Here is a 19,536-nt window from a genome sequence, read left to right as displayed (position 1 = left end):
TCCGGTCAAGGTGGGTGCTACATCCACACCAAAGTTTCCCAGCAGTTGATTGCTACTTCCCCTGTCAGTGGTGTTAATGTTGTGGCTGATTGGTGTTGAACTCTGTTCTTCTTCTTCTTCTTCTTTTTTTAAAAAAAATCAGTTTCTGCAACTTTAACCGTGAGTTTATCGCGATAAGGGGACAAATGCGGTCGCTGTTTCTGATGATGCTGTCGTTGCCCGTGCATGATGAACGATGCAGGTAGCGGATGTAAAGTTGACACGAGGAACCCGGTAATTGACTGCTCGCAGTTAAAGGGCGGAGCAGCGCCACTCTGACGGCTCGGCGCTCCGTCCGTTATCAGGGCGCTTAGAAAGGCGGCAACAGATGCGCCGTCCAGACCGGCTTTAGTCCGCTTAGAAGCTACTAGTCCAATTAACCCAGGGGAAAAAGAGGAGGAGGAGGCGGAGGAGGGAAGACGGAAATCCACGCAATTACACCAAACTGCTCCCCCGTCTCGGCGACGAACATGAGCGCCGCTCCTGCATGTGAAGACGACCTGACGCGACTGCCCGCCATCAATGAACAAGTTGGACGAGGAGCTGCGCAGTAGTTACAGCGAGATGCGGGCGCGATTCGAGGTGTAGGTGTAGGTTGCTCGGTGCCACTTGGGATTTGGACTCAGACAGCCGTAGTAAGCCGTCATATAAGCTCCCTCCTCTCTCCACTCCCCCACCCACCCCCCCCCGGGCCTGCGACGCTGCGGAGTTTCCTCGGACTGTCGGCGAGGGTGTATCGGTATCATGGAAACGTTCACCGACGTGCTGCTTGTCACCGCAAATGTCGGCTCGCTCTTTGACAACGTAAGTAGGAATTTAAAAGTAAAATTAGAGGGCTATTTATACCCAGCAGAGCCGCACGCAGTAGGTAGATAAGTAGAGTGCGTTAGGTAAGTTGTACCTTGAACGGGCTCCCCTGCTAGCACAATAAGTATAAGGATGGAACAAATATACTCAAGTTTATCCTTATTCTCACTGTAACTAATTTGTGTGTAAAACACCTGATCGTAGACTGACTGACTGCTGTTACTTCTGTCGCTTTGACTCCTGTCACCTGCTCGGCAGTGTCCATCGTCGACTTGAATGAGCAAGTTGATCGATTATTAAATGTTTCACCCCATCACGTGACCTCCGGAGTAGTAAACATGAGGCGTTAAATCAGTGGCCCAGTATGGTCAGTGTGAATCTTAAAATGGCACATTACCTCAAGGCTTTCTGTAACATATGAGTAACGTGCATATATGTGTATATATATTTAAATATAGACCTACTTTCATTTTTATTTCATTTAGATAAAGGTTGAAAGATGTCGCCTGTCTTGACCAGGGACTTTTAAAATCTCAACTAGACTTCCTGGTTCTTAGAAGATAGTCACCAGGTAGTCCAGTGTGGGAAAAAAATGCATTATAGTACTATGTTATAATATCTAGTTTGTTTTTAACCAGTGTAAAGAAAAATGGTGGTAATTCAAATGTTGGATCATTTTCGGGGGATGTATAGTAGTGCTTTTAAACTGTATTTAATTGGACTCAAACGTGTTTATATTATTTATCTGCCTGTGATGGTTCTGTGAAGGTTCTCAGTCATCCAGGTCATGGTAATCCAAAAGGTGTTTGAAGAAAGGCAACTGGACTCGTAGAAATTTCTTGAAGATGGTTTAAATAGGAAAACTCTGTGGGTGAAGCCCAATAGAAACTTGGTTGAATCATTTCTGTAATAACCACAAACCACTAATTTGCCACTGATTTCATTTAACGTGTGGGTAATTACCTGACATTAAGGAGAGGGACCGTGTGCCTAAGTCCATGTCTACATATGAAAATTGATAATGGTTTTCCTTGGCATTGTGTCGCGTATTTCTACATAAATGTCGATCCATTGCGAAAGCGTATCTAGTTCCAGAAAGGCTGTAGTACATATCCCAGGCCTATGCATGGTGCTGCTTGTGCTAGAGAAATCAGCCAAAAAAAGAAAACCTGGGTCAACTCTTTCACGTCGAACGAACAAACTGGAGAAACCTTCTCCAAACAGGAGGAGGTGGACTGAGGACACGTCCACACGTACGAAAACGATCCAGTTTTCTTTGGCGTTGTGTCGCGTATTTTTCCGTAAATGACGATCAATTGCGAGGCCTATGTGTGACGCCTTTTGGATCTGTTATTTATCCTTTGCCGAAATGACTAAAATGGGGTTGTCAAATGTCAGTACAGCGCAGTACAATCCAACGGTACTACAAACCACAGCCCCCAAAATGAAAACACAGTCAAGTCAACCACTTTCTTATTTTAAACTATGATGGTACCATAACTATAACCTTCACGAAGCTAAGATTTCATCCGGCAATGATATATTGGAATCCGTCTGTTTCCATTAGCGTACCTGGAAAGCGAGTGTACTCGGATGTCACAAGTAAACCCATTACCCAGAAGTGTTGTGTGACATCTCTTGGCTTTCACTATTTGTGTTTTTTTGCCTCCCCTGAGGTCAGTCAGTTAGTTCCCCTCCTATTACCTATATTACCTATATGCAGTAGTCTTACAACAAAGGCAGGTCCTAGTGTATCTGCCCCCAATATCATGACCACCCTTCAGCTGACAGCTTTGTCCCATCAGTCCTGGTTGAAAATCACTGGTTACCATCACTTTATAGTATCCTTATCTTACTTTGTGGCATTTGTGTGATATTATAGAAGCTGCTGTTTATAGCCAAGCCCTAAATGTTTGGATCTTACCGACATCTTATACAGGATTAAAGAGGTAAGGCTGTAATCTAACTCTTCCAAACACACTACTGAATGTCCAGGGCTTTCTTTGTTTTAGCCTGGACTGGGTAGACAAAAGTTTTAGACTTTGCAGGGAGGAGGGCTCTTACACTCATGGAAATTTGGCCCAGGACCATGTTTCCGGTTGCCAGACCTAGCTCCAATGAAAACATGTTAGATCCCATTGTGGGAGATATGTAAACAGATGAATATCTCTCCCTGGGGACTTCAGCTTTTCTACTTTACTTAGGCCCCCCCATTTCTATAAACAAACACTCCTAAACGTTCTTCCAGCCTTTGGGATAAGACAGAAGCCTTAAGCACATCACAGAATAAATCCTTTGGCTTTACAGCACTGCAATAGCCAAGCGTCTATGACAGAGCAGATCAACAACACTCAAGTCTTACTGCTGTTCAGCGTCAGCGTGGCACGCCATGTTTATTAATTCTTATATTGTTATTGCGGAGTTTGCGTGCTTATTATGCAGACTTTGTTGAAATTGATAGATATTTTTACCCCTGTATTCATACAAAAACAAATGAGGGTCTGTCAGTTATTGGAGCACACTGTTTCCAAACATAAACCAGACAATCTTCTAAAAAAAACTTAGTCACCATGTTGAAATCATAAAAGCTAAATGGTGTTGGAGTTCTTGGAGTTCTAGCTCTTGTCTTTATTGTTTCATTCTTGCCACAGTGGGGAAATTACAGCACCTGATTACTGTTGTGTCCAAATTGTATTTTATTCTATTGCTTAGCAAGCAGGCTAGCTTCACTTTAAACCATTGCTGGCATATATGTGAATGAATTAAGATGTGTGGACGGAGGCTGTGGTTCTGTGTTTGTATTTGTTAGTGCTTCAGAGTGATGTGAGAGGAGTCCTTCTGCTCACAATGACCCCGCTCCAGTCATCCCTGTAATGCAAATACACTATGCAAAGTCATTTTTACCTGGTGTGAATGCAGTGACACTCACAGTACATATTAAAAAAGAAAAATAGCCTGAAAAGGAAAAGCGTTCATATACAAAAACACATTTTGTTTGGTTGCTTCACTAAAGGGTGCAGCCTAGCATTTAGTACCTATAGTGTTAATGGAAATCAACCTGTTGTTCCAAACAGAGATGAATCAGCCTTGTTTGACAGAGTGCTGTGTATAAGGTTTGTCCGCCTCCTTTTCTCATCCATATTTTATAGTGTACTCAACTGTCAAGTGGCCATCTGTTATTAAACACTAGTTCACAGTTGATGTGTGGATGGCTGCCAGATTGTTACCAGTGCAGCTGTACTTGAATGAGACTACATCCTGGAAAAAGCAGCTAATAACACAGGATAATATTTCCAGGCTGTCCTTTGTGAGCGATGACTTCCTGACTGCCGTTTGGCCTGTTCACTGGAATTACATTTTTAATGTTAGATGCTACGATTATTCAGTGTGATGAATTATCCCATTCTTTTTTGCATCCTGTTTTAAGAGTAGGGTACATAGTATAAATCATTTCAAGTGTCTTATTGATATCCAAAGCCTCCTTTATTATGTTGTACAGATAATTATTATGCACATCTGCCAGTTCAGCACATTTTTTTTCTGTTTTCTACCCCTAATGTTACTAATGGGTTTGATGTACATGGATCTCAGCCGTCTCTTTTTACCTTAGATAAATATAATCGTCAGTAAGTAAATGGTCATTGAAAAAGACCAGAGGCACATGATGTTACAAAGCTAGGACTATGGCGTCTATAGCCTTGCAAGTATTATTCATCAGTTAACTGTGATAATGGTAGCTTGAGCTAAAACACTAGCTATTTCTACAAGAACTCATAAAATGACACATTGTAAAGTAGGGATGTCCAATATGTCAACAGGTAGATCGCAAAGGTCACACGCCATTGAAAAAAGGTTTTAGGTGATTTGAATTGTTAGGTAAATGCTGCCTTCAGAAGGAACTCGTAAAGGCTAAAAGCTAACTTCATAAGTTCCGAGACCATTGTTGCTAGGCAACTGTCAGCTTCTTGAGGCCACAGAGGCTAAGTGTTTAGCATGCTAAAGAGTGGCTAACCTAATGTAAGAAATGTAAAAGCATATAAGGAGGAGACAGTTTGGGTTGGATTATTATTTCATAAAATCAAAAGGGTTTACCCGTGAACATGGTAAACACGACACAAATAAGGGGCAACAGAAGCCAGGCACCAAGGTGGTGATGACCTGGGCCTCCTACATTGAGCTTTGCACTAACGACTGGTCCATCATTATATGTGATGATTCAGGCTTAAAATAACGTCTCATTAACTTTTAAATTAATAAGGTGGTGAAGTGGAGTTTTATATTTTATTTACTCCCACTTTAAAGAAACTTCTCTCAGGAGTTGCTTAATTCATTATATTTTATTAATATTTCAAATAAATCAATCTGAAAAACATAAATGTGATGAAATTGTTTATAGAGTCAGAAAGAAAAAACTATTTTTATGTTTTCCTGTTTTTTTCTTGAAATAAGTAATCAGTTAACAAGAAAAGCATCATATTTTTTTCAGTTTTGTCACCCACTGCATTTATTTCCTGTGTGCATTTGCACCTTCAACTTACTTTTTAAAGGTAGAGTCTCGACAATGACATACTTCACTGTCTCAGCAGTAATGACAGACATACCAGAGCAGTCCAACTGCAGCCCATAGTTCATTTTTAATTTTCCCTGCATCAAATCCCAATCACATGGAACTTGAACTTCACTCTGTTGTACTATTAAGCTCCAACTGTAGGCGGCGCTGGCGTCTTGAACGCTGCAGCTTCTCCACAGCACAAGGTTAATCAAAGCAAACCTTTGTCACACGTGACCAAAAAAGGCCAAAGAAAAAGCAATATAACAAATGAGTTTCAGAACATTTCAGACATTTCAGATGAATATTTCTAGACAGAAAACAGGAAGTATGTCTGTTTGATATGCAATGAAACTGTTGCTGCGACGAAAGAGTATAATATGCGACGACACTACGAAACCAAACGTCAGACCTGCACTGGTTCCGAAAGTTAAGCAAATGGCAGCTAGTCTGAAAGCTCCACAACTGTTTTTCATCCATGCTAACAAAGCACAGGAAAATGCCACAGCAGCCAGAACCAAGGGGGAGATGGTGACTTTATAAAAGAGAGCCTCACTAAAGTCACAGGATGAATGTGCCTAGAAAAAAAGCAGCTATTCATTATATATTTAGCATGGACGTTGGGGTGCACCAGAATCAGTAATGTATCGTTTTCTAAGTCGTAATCTAAGCAGTTGCAGTTTAGCCAATAACACAGTGTTTGTGATTTAACATGCTCGTCTCATACAGCGATATCTAGTGGCCTCAACCTGTTAGCGCAGCTTAATTAGTGTCCTCCCTCACTGTGCACCATCATGATCCCAGAACAGAAACTTTATAATATCTCATCTCTAACCCTATTTGTATTCTACTTTATAGCCATGTGCACCTGATCACTTTCTGTACGCGGGCACAGTGAATAAATAAAAACCTAAGACTTGTTGAGTTTTATTTGGCCATTAGATTTCCTGCTCTTTAAGCTGGGATGCAGTCATTTTCACTTGAGTTTTACGTGTCAGTGATTTTTTTCCCTTCATTTTCTAGGTGGGTGAAATTCAAAATGAATGGTTACAAGAACTGTATAAGGTAAGTTTGAGCCTCTTTTATTTTTGTAGTTTTCACTTTGGTGTTTTTCTTCTGATTGCTTGCAAACAAAGCTGGCCTTTGTTTACGATGAGCTGCTCCTCTTTAAACAAGTGACATGCCAGTATACGCGAGTGCTTCAGGTTCCTCTGGGACCCTGACACTGTGTTAATAACACAGCAGCAGCACAAGGTCTAACACCCAGACACCTAAAGGATAGTTTATCCTGTAACACAGAGTGCTGACTCTCTTCACGTCTCATTACATGGAATGTAAGTCTGTACATTGGGTTGAGACTGTTTGCTTTTCTTCGTAACAGACTATCCACAGCCACAAGCCTCGGTTCATCGCGCTGCACTTCCAGGAGGTGGGAGGGAAGGACTACATGGTCAACATGGGCCATGCAGAAAACTTCTTCTGGTAGGGTTAATGTGCTGATCGTAAAGTTCTTTTGAAGCTGAAACAATGGGAAATTCTTGTTTCATTTTATTGACACATGAGTGTCAAAGGTTTTTGGAAAATTTTATTATGTAACAACTGTCAACAAGTGGACAAAAATCAATGTTTGACATGTTTTTAAAAGCAAAATGTGAAATAAATGATTGACAAAGCCCTTCTTCTGAATATAGGCAGGAATAAAACTGGAAAGTTTGATTTGCATAGAGTAAGAAGAACTACTGACATGAACATTTCTGTCTGAGAATATGAGGAAAACTTCCTTTAAAGATACATACATTTGTACTGGTGACCACTATTCGTGTTAAACATAACACAATGATTCCCCAGTTCATTATTTACATTAAGACTACTATTACTTGTTTTGGCACGTAAATATGCAAATTAGTTACCAGGTAATAATTTGCATGCATTTTCCAGTAGAAAGAGTGTAGTAAAATACACAGCTAAATGTGCATTTCAGATATTTTGCTTTCTAATAGCATGACAGAATACAAATCTAAAAATAGTTTGGTGTGTAAATATGTCCGAATATTAACTTGTTTAGTTCCGTCTTTGTGCTGTTTGTGTTTTCCCCCAGGAACCTTGAGTCCAGTGAGGAAATGAAGGACTTCGACAGGGTCTGCATTTATGTGGACAACCAGTTTAAGGCAGAAGACAGCTTCACGGTAAGAAACACACAGACGTCTCAGTCAGAGTGGTTCCCCTGTGCTTCCACTAGATGGGGCCCTCGTCCATGTCAGAGCTCAGAGCGAGCTGCAGGCACCGCTGCACCTTTCAGGAGAAAATCAGAAGGAGTGGAGTTTGGAGACGCTGCTGCTCAGTCTACATCTGGCGTATCTTGTTGTCAATTTAAATCAGCTACAGTGTTACAACATTGTAAGGGAGTATCAGAAAAAGTCTAAGTAAATCGTGTTCTGTGTAAACAGTATGAACGTGGGAGTGTTCTCAGGGCTTTTGATACAAAAAATGACTGGGTGTGACTTCTAAACAAATAATAAAATAGTGATTATGCTAGATAATAGTAGATTCTGTGTATTACTGGATTTATTTATACCTCTGTACCATAATATCTGATCAAATGTATTACTCATTATTTATTATTTGGTTTCATGGAGACATTTGTTTAAGGATAATTGCAACAAATGTAATTTTCCACAGGAGACGATAAAAACTCAACTCAATTCTCAACATTTTCCATTTCTTTTAATGACAATCAGCTTCAAGAAGTAAAAGAAAAACTTGCATAATTTGAGACAATCAGAGCGTGCTCAGACTCAGTGCGTAGATTTGATTCTAGGTTGATGATCTATGATTCTAGGTTTGTGAAGTTTCATAGATCAAGGCTCACAATCTTAGAGGTGGAAAATCACTGCATCATGTAAGTGACATAGATCTCAATGACCTAGTACGAAACAATAGTGTTGTCCTCACACTGTGTGGCCACAGATAGGGCAGATATTGTTAAAAGGAGGTTTGTCTTGTCACCCACGCTGCTGCCTGCATTTCTTAACTTCACCTGTTGTTGAACCCGGAGTCTGTCTCTGTAGCTGAAGCCTGAGCTCCAGCACTTAAGCTACTAAAGCGCCGTTACGGTATCGGTGGGATGCCGTTCGGGGTCATGAGATCGGCCTCAGTCTCCACACCTGTGCTGAAAGCCCCTTTCTTGCCGTCAAGTGACCTCACACAGCACAAGCACGCTTCTGGTGTCTTCCTCGGAGCGGGACCGCCGGGTATTTCTCAAGGTATTAACCCTTGCTCCTCCCCGGTGATACCCTCAGAGTGGACGTCTGACAGAAGGGGTCAGCGGCTGCATCTGTAGACTGAAGGTGCATGAAGTAAAAAGGGGAAAGTCAATGGCCAGGTGTGGAGTAGACAGGCCAAAGTCAATACATTTAACTCTAGATTAAAACTATTGATCCCAGCCCATTTGTGCACGATAAATAAAGTGTGTTGGGAGACAGCTGGGACTAAGTTTCCCTGCAGTTCAGTGTTTGCACCCTCCGCTGTTTGCCCTGAGAGGGTTGCAACCCCCCCATCACCACCACCACCACCGCCACCACATCCAATGGCTCATTCTCATTTCGTCTGTGCCACCTGCATTGATTTTCAATTTGTTTCCCCTCGGCTGCAGATCATCAGTTATATGGCCACTAGAGAGTTTGGGAGGAGTGGGGGTGGGGGGGTTCTCTTTCAGAGGGGGCTACAGAGAGGGGGGGGGGTGGCAGGCTTGCATGCATTCCCGGTACAAATGGTGTTTTGATAAAAAATCACTTGTAAGTCAATATTTTTTTATTAAACTGTGCACAAACCTGATTGATGAAGATGGGTGTTTGGCCGAGTATGTGGAGGAGAATGTGGAGGAGACTGTGTGTGCATGGTACTTTGCTTGATAAAACATTGTTACTAATCCAACAAAAACCAGGCCTGATGAGCTCATGAGCTAATTACCAGAACGCTTTTAATGCTTTACGAGAATCGTAACACCGGCCCAAGCAAAATACCGACTTTTCGGAAAAATCGCTTCTCGGTCGGTTAGCGGCCCAGACAGACGTGCACCGCATAACTGCCCGACCACGTTCTAACCTTAGTTTAGACAAGTCGGTCACTAATTGCTGGTCACTGGAGCCGACGACGGAGACGCTTCCATTTTATTAAATGAGGACAAGTTTGGCACTGAAGATAAATGATCTCTTCAGGGAGAGATCTCTCATGCTCCGGCTGGATGTGTTTGTGAAAGGGAGCTGGGGGCGGGGGGGGGGCACGGCGGTCCGTCACGCCCCGAGCCCTCCGAGTGCCGGGCTGATTTTTCTTCGGCCCCCAGTCACAGCGGCAGCGCTGGCAGACAGCAGGCCTACTGCTTAATACCTTTTAAATGGTTTTAATTTTCTGTCTTTATTGATCTCACAGGGCATGATTAATCAGATCAGTGGAGCAGGCAGTTAGTACATTAAAAATTGTCAGCCCCGTGTCAGGGAGTGATTGGACGCTGTAGTGTGTGTCCGAGGGGCAGTTTGTGGATGTGCCTCGCAGTTAAACGCCCCAGCTTGGAACGTCTCTATTCTTTAAAGTTTCATGTGTCTTTTCGGCGAGCAGCAATGCACTGTGTGTCGCACCGTCTCATTCAATAAAGGGTTCACATTTCAGCCGGCGCGATGGGAGGTTCAGTCCATCGCGTCAGAGATGATTTCTCCTGTTTTTACCTCATTTTTGTTTGACTCGCAATCGCCCGCATTCACCGCTGTGTTGTTTGATTTAATGGGTTTATAAAACTTAAAGCTGCAGTAGTGTAAATGGCACACGTGTATGCAGATTTGCTTTTCGGAAAGAAACTTTAGGAGCGGCGTGTTTTTATTTAATCATTTATTTATAAGATAAGAGATAACATAAGATAATGCTTTATTGACTCTCAAATGCCACAGCGGCACAAGTCAAGCAGAAAAATAATCAAATAAATAAATATATATATATATATATATTAGTGGTTTGTTATAATTGTACTTCTGTTGCGTTGCTCCAAGTCACAAAAATGTCCTTTTCTCTCCACAGGCACTGGGGAGCATGTACTTCATCCACAAGACACTGAAAAATATCTATCAATATGACTTTAATGGTAAATCTCCTTACATTTCCATTCATTTTCCATATTTAGTATTTATGAATTTCGATGTATGCTTTTATTTTCCTTTTCTAAGACAGTTTTAGAACTAATATGTATTATGTGCTTTGCTTAATTTGCTGTTCTCCCACTCGTGATGTAGTAAAAGCACATTGTTGCATACCACTCATCAAATCTTGCATTTTTTTATTTTAATTTGTGGTATTTTAGGACACGTCTCCGTCCGTAATGACAGTACGACGGCTAACACTCTCGGCCAGACGTTGGCAAAGAACCAGAATTTAAAGTGCAGCTGTTATTTCGCTGCTGCATAGTCCAGTCACGTTAGGTGTGAAAAAGCTCCTCAGAAAAGCTTATGGAAGAACCATAAACATCCCGGAGCTGCCACTCGGCGTTTGGCCCAAACCGATTGTTGTTCGTCCAAACGCAGCCTAATGGCCCGCTTATAGATCCTCTCATCGCGTATGCCGCTCTGATGAGGTTAACACCAGTTTATTGATTGCTGTTTGCATGTTTTCTCACTCTTTTACATGTCACCTCCTTCCCACTGCTCCCCCCCTGCTCGCAGTTAAGGATTTTAAAGCAGTGTTGGGGCAGAACAAGTACGTGGGCTCTCTGGACAGGGTCGCCACGGTGGAGAAAGAAAAATTCCCAAAGAATTTCTGGCCTGATGTGAGTATGTGTGCGTCATTGTGCGCCTGTGTGTGCTTGTCCGCGCGTGTGTAGGTGGTGGGGAGGGGTCCGCATGGGCCGAAGGGAGATGTTGGGACAAATGAGTCCACTAGGGCGGTTGAGGCTGTCTGCCAGCTCTGACAGGGAGATGAGACAAATTATGTGCAGGAATCAATAATTATCAGTTAGTCCGATTAAAGACACAGCTAGCTCGCTGCTGTTTAGTCACTCACTCCGGTTTGTGTCTTTTGCAGTTCAAGTGGTCCAGGAAGGGCTTCATGAGGACCCGCTGGATCATACACAACCAGTACGTAACACACACTCATCTCATTTTGGTTTGTCTCTGCGCGGTTAGTCCCCACTCACTTTCATTTTTGGTTGTTTGTTGGGAGAACATCTGTCCCGTTGACACACTTTTAAAACAAAACAGTCCCTCTCTGTCTATTATTGTAATATCTGTAATAATAACAGAAACAAAACAGAAATACACAATTCTAATAGTCATGAACTACATCAATTAATTGATACAACACATTCATTATAAGGGAGCATTAAAACAACTACATTATTCACAAAAACAAGTTATTCAAAACATGAAAGAAATGAAAAACAACAACAACAACACTGTGCCAGCAATGAAAGTGCATAATTCATTCTTATCTTGATTATTGAAGCACAAAGATCAAGAATCAAGAATCTTTATTGTCATTATGCAAGGCACAACGAAATTCTGTTCAGCAGCTCTTGGTATAAATGTACAGACCTGAGATATATAAATAATATAAATATAGAATAGGAAATATAAAATAGAATAACAAGTTAAAATAAAAAATAGAATTTAAGAATAAAACACAAATGGGTCAACCGTACAGATTATTCCTTATTACATAGCCCTTAGTAAACAAATAAATGTTAGTTTGATAACTAACTAAAGTACTTGGCAGATGATTTGTTTTCTTGTTTCTTCGGCGTATTACAAAGACTATGAACAACAGGTCAGCAGTCCACTCCTTTGACCTGCTCTATTTAGCGTTTCTGCTCTATTTTTATGATCATTGTTGTGCTTCCTGAAACCCGTTCCCTTTCGCATTGGTCTGTCTTATCGTTTTTATCACACGTATAAAACGCTTTTAAATCCCACATCACAATACTTTCACAGCACCTGCCTGCAAACAGTGAAAGGTGGTTTGCTGCAGGAGAGTCAGACATTTTCCTGAAGAGTCCTGAATATTTCCTGAACACCAAAAAGGGAGTTAAAAATAGAACGGATGTTGGACATTTATTCATCAAGTGGACATAATCGGGCTGGCAATTAATTCCACTATAGGTTCATGTAAAAGCAGACAGGCTAAGAAGTGTAAAGTCAACTTTAGAAGGATATAATGTGTGGTTGTTAGTACAGTTTGTTTGTTCTGCCTCCATTAATCTAAAAAGGTGAACTGCAGGTTGAAAACAAAGCCTGACGCAGTTCAATCTGTGTTCAAGTGTTAAACATTCTGTAAAGACAAGCAGCTGCTGGAGGGAACGGGCAAACTTTAATCAGTAAATATTTAATCAGACATTTAATATCCATTTTAGATAGCTGCTTCACACACCTTTATTGATACACCACTCATGAGGCTTGGCTCAGGCTTTCTTACCACCATGGCCTCATCTCTTCTAATCAGCTGTTTTATGCACCGTTTTTTGCAACGCATCATTGTACCCTCGAGCAAACCCAGACAGTGTGCAGGAACTTATTTTACATTATTAGTGAAGAATACATACACTGCACGTGTATGTCATGAAATAAACTAGGACATCACACAGCGCTGCTGCTACGGTCTGTGTTCGCAATAAACCGAACTATTTCCTGTTGGTTATCTGCCGTGTTGTGTTGTTGCCTGGTGGTTATAACAATAGGCCAAAAACCTATGTGCCACCACATCACTCAGTGAGTCAACACAGCTCGTTTGTTGGATGCACATTAATTGTTTTGCAGTGACAGCCCAAGAAAAGGAGCGAACGCTCCACACAAAAGACTAATGTGCTTGTTTGTGGTCTCCGGCATTAACACGAGTGCACTCGCTGATAAGAACGCTCCTCGTGAGTGACACCCGCGTTGGCACATAAATGCACACACGCCCTCACACATGTTCTCCCATCTGATATCAGGCCTTGGCATTGTTTCCACTTCTCCTCCTCCGCCTGCCACACATGACTACATTTTGCTTGTGTGTGTGTTCTTCACAGAGGTCTGGACCTGGTCAACGTCCACCTGTTCCATGATGCCTCCAACCTCATTGCCTGCAACTCCAGTCCTTCCATTTACTCCGCCAACCGCAAAAATGCTCTCAGATATGTCATCAACAGGTCAGACTTTCACACAGTGACGCAAAAACGAAACTGTAAAGTGTTTCAAATGACATTAAAAGACACAATTCAGGTTACTGTAACTAAGTGATCAAAGCTGTTACAGCTTAGTTCCCATTAAAGCTCAATCAAGACGAGGATCCCCTGTGATATCTGACAGTAGTATTTCTTTCCAGAATATCAGATGACCGCTACACTGCTTTGCCTTTCTTCCTGTTTGGGGATTTCAACTTCCGTCTGGACACACAAAGTCTAGTACAGGTATGCGGCTGCATTCATTTTCCTAAAGCTTAGGCCGTAAGCAAGTGTATCGGTCTGATTTTGACCCTCTCTGTTTCATTTTGTGTTTCCTCGGCCAGCATCTGTCCACCGCTACAGATGTGCAGACGGTGAAGAAGGACAGCAGTAACGAAGTGGAGAAAATCATATGCGAAGAAAAAGACAACGACCACCAGGTGATTAAAACAAAAACCTTTCTAGGACGTCAGCCGGCGTTGGTTAGTTCTGACAGTCTGCTCGGACTTCGCCCACAGGTGCTGCTTCAAATTGAGGAGAAGCTGTTTGCGTACCTGCACCAGGCGGCTTTCCAAGAGGACAATGGCAGAGCAGTAAGAAAACAGTCGAAGCTTTCACCCACACTGATCCCAACAATCTGACGTCTTTACAGATTTTAGATTAGATTTTATCAGCGGAAATAAAGTCCTATGAATGACAGTTCAGTTAATACAAAAGGAGGTAAACAAAGCCACGATAACTGTGACAGTGAATTGAATTTTCGCCGGTACTGCAGTAGTATTCATTCACATTATGCCTGTATTTTAATGTGTTGACATTTCCTTTATTTCTTATCGGTAATGGCTTCTGTTCCCCAGCTTTTGAAATACGACAAAGAAGTCGCAGCCTTTCATGATGTAATTAGGGAAGAGGACATCACGTTTCCACCCAGGTAAAATAACTCAACTGGTGACTTAATTACTTGAGAAAACACGGTGTATTTAAAAATATCTTGTGCTTTACCTACCTTCACACAAGTGTTTTTTCTCTGTCTTGCTCAGCTACCCTTACAGTGAAGAGTACACTAAACCAACTCAGTACATGAACACACGCTGCCCCGCCTGGTGTGATCGTATCCTCATGTCACACACGGCCCAAGATTTGATCCACAGGGTGAGTCACTGTTCACTGTTGTTCTATTTGGAGCTGGAAATAATAACTTTCTGCGTGTTGTGCGTCTTCATACTTCCAGTTATATTTTCTGCATAAAATTATTAGATGAGTATCACTCAACTAAAATAATAAAATCTAATCAAAGGTTATATTACTATTACAGTACTTTGCATTAACATATTATTTGGCTGCATTCTTATGTTTCTTTTGAAATATTGACAAATCCTACTGTGTCAGGGGTCTTAAAAGTTTTTAGGCCAAGGACCCCCAAACATATGGAGAAATTAAGTAGGGTCTCCCTATGTACAATATTCTATACAATGTTCTATATTAAACTCGTCCTAGTGCTGTTTCTAAATATACATTTTTATTATCATTTTGCATTCGATATTAAGCTAAAAACTAAACTAAAATCAGTTGGATTCATGTTGATGAGTGTTTAAATAAATTTAAATTCGTGGGGTAAAATTAAAAAAAAAAAGGATACATATATATAAAAAATGTCTAATCAACCGATTTTGCTGCAGTACCTCCGGGACCCCCTGTTGAAGACCTATGCTCTTCATTGCCAGTAATGTTTTGTGTAAAATTAGAGCCGTCTCCTTTCAAAAAGCCCCAGTCCATTCAAGAAAGCATTTCACTGGAAACAAAATTAGCACACACCCTTCAGTGCAGGATGAGTCATCGAGAGCTACTTTAATTAACTTTTTTTTTAATTCATTGTTGAGCTGGAGGCTGGTTTATAGGTGACCTGTAGTGGAAGACATATTTCGCATAAACACACAGGAACTGATTTCAGCTGGATTTGAAAGCATGATATTTTATTATTTTTTATCATCACTAAACTTCCTGTTTCTACAGCGTTAACATAATAGTCTCATAACCTTCGCAAATGTGCTGCTCCTGCAATCTTACAATATTTAACTTGCAGGTGTCATACTATTGCCGTCTTTTCACTTAACAGACCTGGATGGAAGGTTTTCTGCTGAATGTGACGTCGTGCTTTGTTCTTCTTTTCAGAGAGACGACAGTGAGAAAAGTGTTGTTTACAACACAATGGGTCCTAATGTCTGTATGGGAGACCATAAGGTACCAGGTTAAATACCATGCATGTTGTTCAGTAATCTACTAATCTACCACATGAAGTGACTGCTATATGTTTTTGTATTTATTTTTTTATAGCCTGTGTTCCTGACCTTCTCATTGAAGACAAATGACCATTGACTCTGAGTCTTCTCAATGGTAAGAGTGTGTGCCAAAGTGTGTGTACTCTACCGCATGTGGGTTGTGTAGATGTTTCTTATGTGGTGATTCCAGAGACAAGATTCAGAGAGCGATCACAGTAATCTTGCTCCGGTCCCCGGAGAGCCATAACCAGGCTGGCCCAGAGGAGCCCGGATATGAACTAAGATGAAGTGCCTACGGGACACAAGCAGTCCTTTGTGTCCAGTGTAGTTGGAGCACAGGCGATCAGCACCTCTCACTGATCTATGTCTATTGAATCCTCTCCACTGTCACTGTGGCTACACATTAAGTGCATTTCAGGCCTCCTCTTTTCATTAATTACCACCTGGATGGCTGGCCGGAGGGACATCCATTGTCCCGGACAGCGTATTGGCATTTTTACGGCCATGATTTTGTTTTGCTGCCATTTAAATGCATTTTTTTTACGAATGAACGGCATTTTCATGGTGGTCCTTCTTCAGATAGCTGCAAAATAATGAGATCCATGCAATGAAGGGGCTTGAAAGATGCTAGAAACAGCTCACGTTCCTGCCAGAGACATTGTGAGGCACACACACGTTAAACCCAGAACATCAGCACCTTTTTACATATTAGCTTAAAGAGGAGAGGTTCTAGATCAAATATGCAATATGTAAATACGTGGCTGCGACTGTTAGTAAGGTATGTCTCCACCCACTGTACCCAGTGCTATCTGTCATCTACTTGGAGAGGAAAGAAGAATTTCCACATTGGCTGGAAAGATTGCTCTCATTCCAGTGCTTTTGATCCTGCTGGCACATAGTTTACGATGTGTGTACGTGTCTGCCGCAGGTCCGTCGCCGCGCCGTCCTCAGAGCACCCCGCCTCAGAGAGCAACCTGCACGATTGTTACCCGCTACATCGGAAACGTCTCGTCACCTGCAGGGCTCGAGTCAACACCCGTGCCGTGAACGCCCCGTTCCCACATCACCGGTGTCTCACTTCTCGTCCCGCTGCCACGCACTGCGCCGTTGACCACGGCTCTGGTGCCACGTGCCCACATTTTAATCAGCAGCGGTCGGGAATTTTTGAGGCACTTTTCCAAATTATCAACACGCCCTCATATCTCAAGTCCCGCTGACGCGAAAGCTCGTCGGCAGTGTGGGTGCTCCTACTTTGCTGCCTGCAGCCCCGGAGGCTGTTTCCTGAACGGGACCAGATCCTTTACATAGATGTGTTAATGCATGAGAAAAATCTTTTTTAAAATTTTGATTAGAGTAATTTTGATTGCTGCATTTTTAAGTTTTTGAAGGCAACAAAAGTATTATGCATATACTCATTCTTTATTGGCTCTAAATAATTTATTAAATCTCTATAGTCAGTCAGGCAACTTTTTAATCCAGTATCTTAACAAACCTTTAGGTAAAGGTTCAGTAGAATGTTAGTATTACTCTGAGCCAGAGTCTGTGTAAAAACTATTATTGAAACTGAAAAATATGGGATCTTGCATATCAAGTATTGAACATCTGTACCGGCTGTGTGTGTATGTTTTTAATTTGTGCTTGAATTATTTATTTTTCACTGTCATTGTAGCATTTTACACCGCAGGTAAAGCATGATAGAGGAATGCTGCTATCACAGATTCACGTCAACATGCTTAGTTCAGTGACCTCCGCAGATAAGACCACAATCATTTCTACAGGATTTCCTTCTTACATGTTTGTCGTACAGTGCATGTAGCCAATTTACACATTCCTAGCAGGTTAAACCATGTCAGACACGACATGGGTACAGTGTGAGAATGGAATGTAATAGTGACATGTAGAAATGACACTAGACAGACAACAACAACAAGCCATCTACAGCTGTTTTTACCCGAACCACGTTGAACCTATCATTCCATTCTGTCCATGTACCAGCTGTATATTGAACCAAGTGCTTTATTTCACCAGTTGCAACTCTGCAGTTCTCACTTTGTCCGGGACGCAGACGTCTCCTCTGTCCCTGTTCTGATTGGCGCTGACCTTATTCCACTGCCAAAAGAATTATCCTGTAGACCTCTCATGTTTACTCACAGCTGTAGTTCCAGAGTGGGGCTGTTTGGATCAAGTAGCTTCGCTAAAACCTCACAGAGTCCTGTGTTTATACAGTATACACACACGCACCCTACACGTAACTCAGAAGGCACTGTTTGTTTTTGATGTATGTCTCGTTTTAGCTCCTCGATTCGTAGTCTCATACTGTAGCACCAGTGCAGTAATATATTTTTGATGTGTATCAGTTTGATGTTTTGCTTTATTAATAACTAACTGAGTGGATTTAAACAGTTTGTTACTTATCGTGTTTTAAACTTTTGAGTGTTTTGTGAGTTGTACACAGCTTGGTGGAACAGTACACGCCCCATATAGATGCCGAAAATGCTTTTCACGCGGAAATTCACAGGTTTTTTAAATTGAGTTCAGTCTGTCCGTTCGTGCAGCGGGACCTCTGCATAACAAGAAGCAAGTGATGCAAATGTCTGTGTAGATTGAAACTGTTCGTAAGTTATGTTGTCACAGGAGTGGACCTGGTTAGAGGGCCAGTATTACCTTTAGAGTAACTGCTCAAACACTACACCGTCGCATTGTTTCATTTTTGCAAATAAAACATTACCCATCAGAAGTATGTGGCCTTGTTGTTCATGACTCAAAGAGGACATCTTAAAATCATTTACCCGCAGTTTGGTTATGTAACTCATGTTGTTTGTTGGGGGAAATACGATGAGGATGATACAACCGCGTATTTCCCAGACGAGAGCTGTAAACCTGAAAGGAAACGTAATGATGTGTGATCCAGTTTTACTGTAGCCAATCCTTGGAAAAAGGGGCCGCAACTGACCTTTACACTGTAAACAAACGTGAATTATAGTTTTAATGCATTCAGCTATATTGACATGTATAGCGTGCGTTCGTACAACGTGCGTTCGGTTTTCCGTACTTAAGGAATTCGTCCGGGCAGTGAGCTGCACCTGTTTCATGGCAGTAGATGAATGGCATCACTACCAGAGGCGGTATTAGGTCTGCCCTCTAAAGCTGGAATGTCGAAAGCCGTTTAAGACGATGTGCTCAAATTGGAAAATCTCCCAACAAATCAACAAATCTGCTCAATTTGTGGCTTGCTCTCACTTTTATTGCCTTGTCCGTGGAGACTTTGGGAAGAGATTCAAATATAATAATATAAATATTTGAATCATCGCTGCACTTTGCTTGAGAACTGGAAATGTGTGCCACTCACTGAACATAAGCACAGTGAAATAGTTGTTTAAATTGTGTCCAGCACATATATCCTGCTGGTGCTTCTCCTCTGACGGAGTCGTCTGTCCTGATGTCGGCTGAAAGAACCACACGCAGGCTAAACTCACTGGTCTGTTGGTATTGATTTTATGTTGCTGTGGGTTGTGGGGGGGTCATTGTCTTCAATTAAGCCGTACCACACCAGTAAATCACACAAGATTTGGCCTTTGACCTTTGCACCTCTTCAGCTTTTGTGCCATTCTGGTCGCCGTTTCGTTTTAACTGTCACTTGACAGCTAATGTGCCACAACTGGAGCCACAGCAAACAAATAACAGCT

The 19,536-nt window shown here is 41.8% G+C and overlaps 1 protein-coding gene across 1 annotated transcript; it reads left to right on the top strand.

Annotated features, from left to right (window-relative positions):
• Positions 1 to 244: 244 nt before the first annotated feature.
• Positions 245 to 18,590, top strand: inpp5l (inositol polyphosphate-5-phosphatase L). Its single transcript, XM_047592373.1, has 16 exons — positions 245 to 843; positions 6,419 to 6,460; positions 6,777 to 6,877; positions 7,494 to 7,581; positions 10,463 to 10,526; positions 11,101 to 11,204; positions 11,459 to 11,511; positions 13,437 to 13,556; positions 13,733 to 13,817; positions 13,916 to 14,011; positions 14,090 to 14,164; positions 14,429 to 14,502; positions 14,612 to 14,723; positions 15,744 to 15,812; positions 15,906 to 15,965; positions 16,779 to 18,590. The coding sequence occupies exons 1-15, from the start codon at positions 784 to 786 to the stop codon at positions 15,945 to 15,947; spliced, it is 1,185 nt and encodes a 394-aa protein (XP_047448329.1). The 5' UTR covers positions 245 to 783; the 3' UTR covers positions 15,948 to 15,965; positions 16,779 to 18,590.
• Positions 18,591 to 19,536: the final 946 nt, after the last annotated feature.

Source organism: Mugil cephalus, chromosome 8 (assembly GCF_022458985.1).
Source record: "Mugil cephalus isolate CIBA_MC_2020 chromosome 8, CIBA_Mcephalus_1.1, whole genome shotgun sequence".
Classification (NCBI taxonomy): Eukaryota; Metazoa; Chordata; class Actinopteri; order Mugiliformes; family Mugilidae; genus Mugil; species Mugil cephalus.
This window is presented reverse-complemented; position numbering and strand designations above follow the sequence as displayed.

What these genes read in the sequence shown, in the direction of transcription:
- inpp5l (XM_047592373.1), top strand. Translation starts at nt 784, where the DNA reads ATGGAAACGTTCACCGACGTGCTGCTTGTCACCGCAAATGTCGGCTCG. An exon ending in AGGCAGAAGACAGCTTCACG is followed by an intron (nt 7,582 to 10,462) that starts GTAAGAAACACA and finishes TTCTCTCCACAG; the next exon opens with GCACTGGGGAGCATGTACTT. An exon ending in CCCAAGATTTGATCCACAGG is followed by an intron (nt 14,724 to 15,743) that starts GTGAGTCACTGT and finishes TCTTCTTTTCAG; the next exon opens with AGAGACGACAGTGAGAAAAG.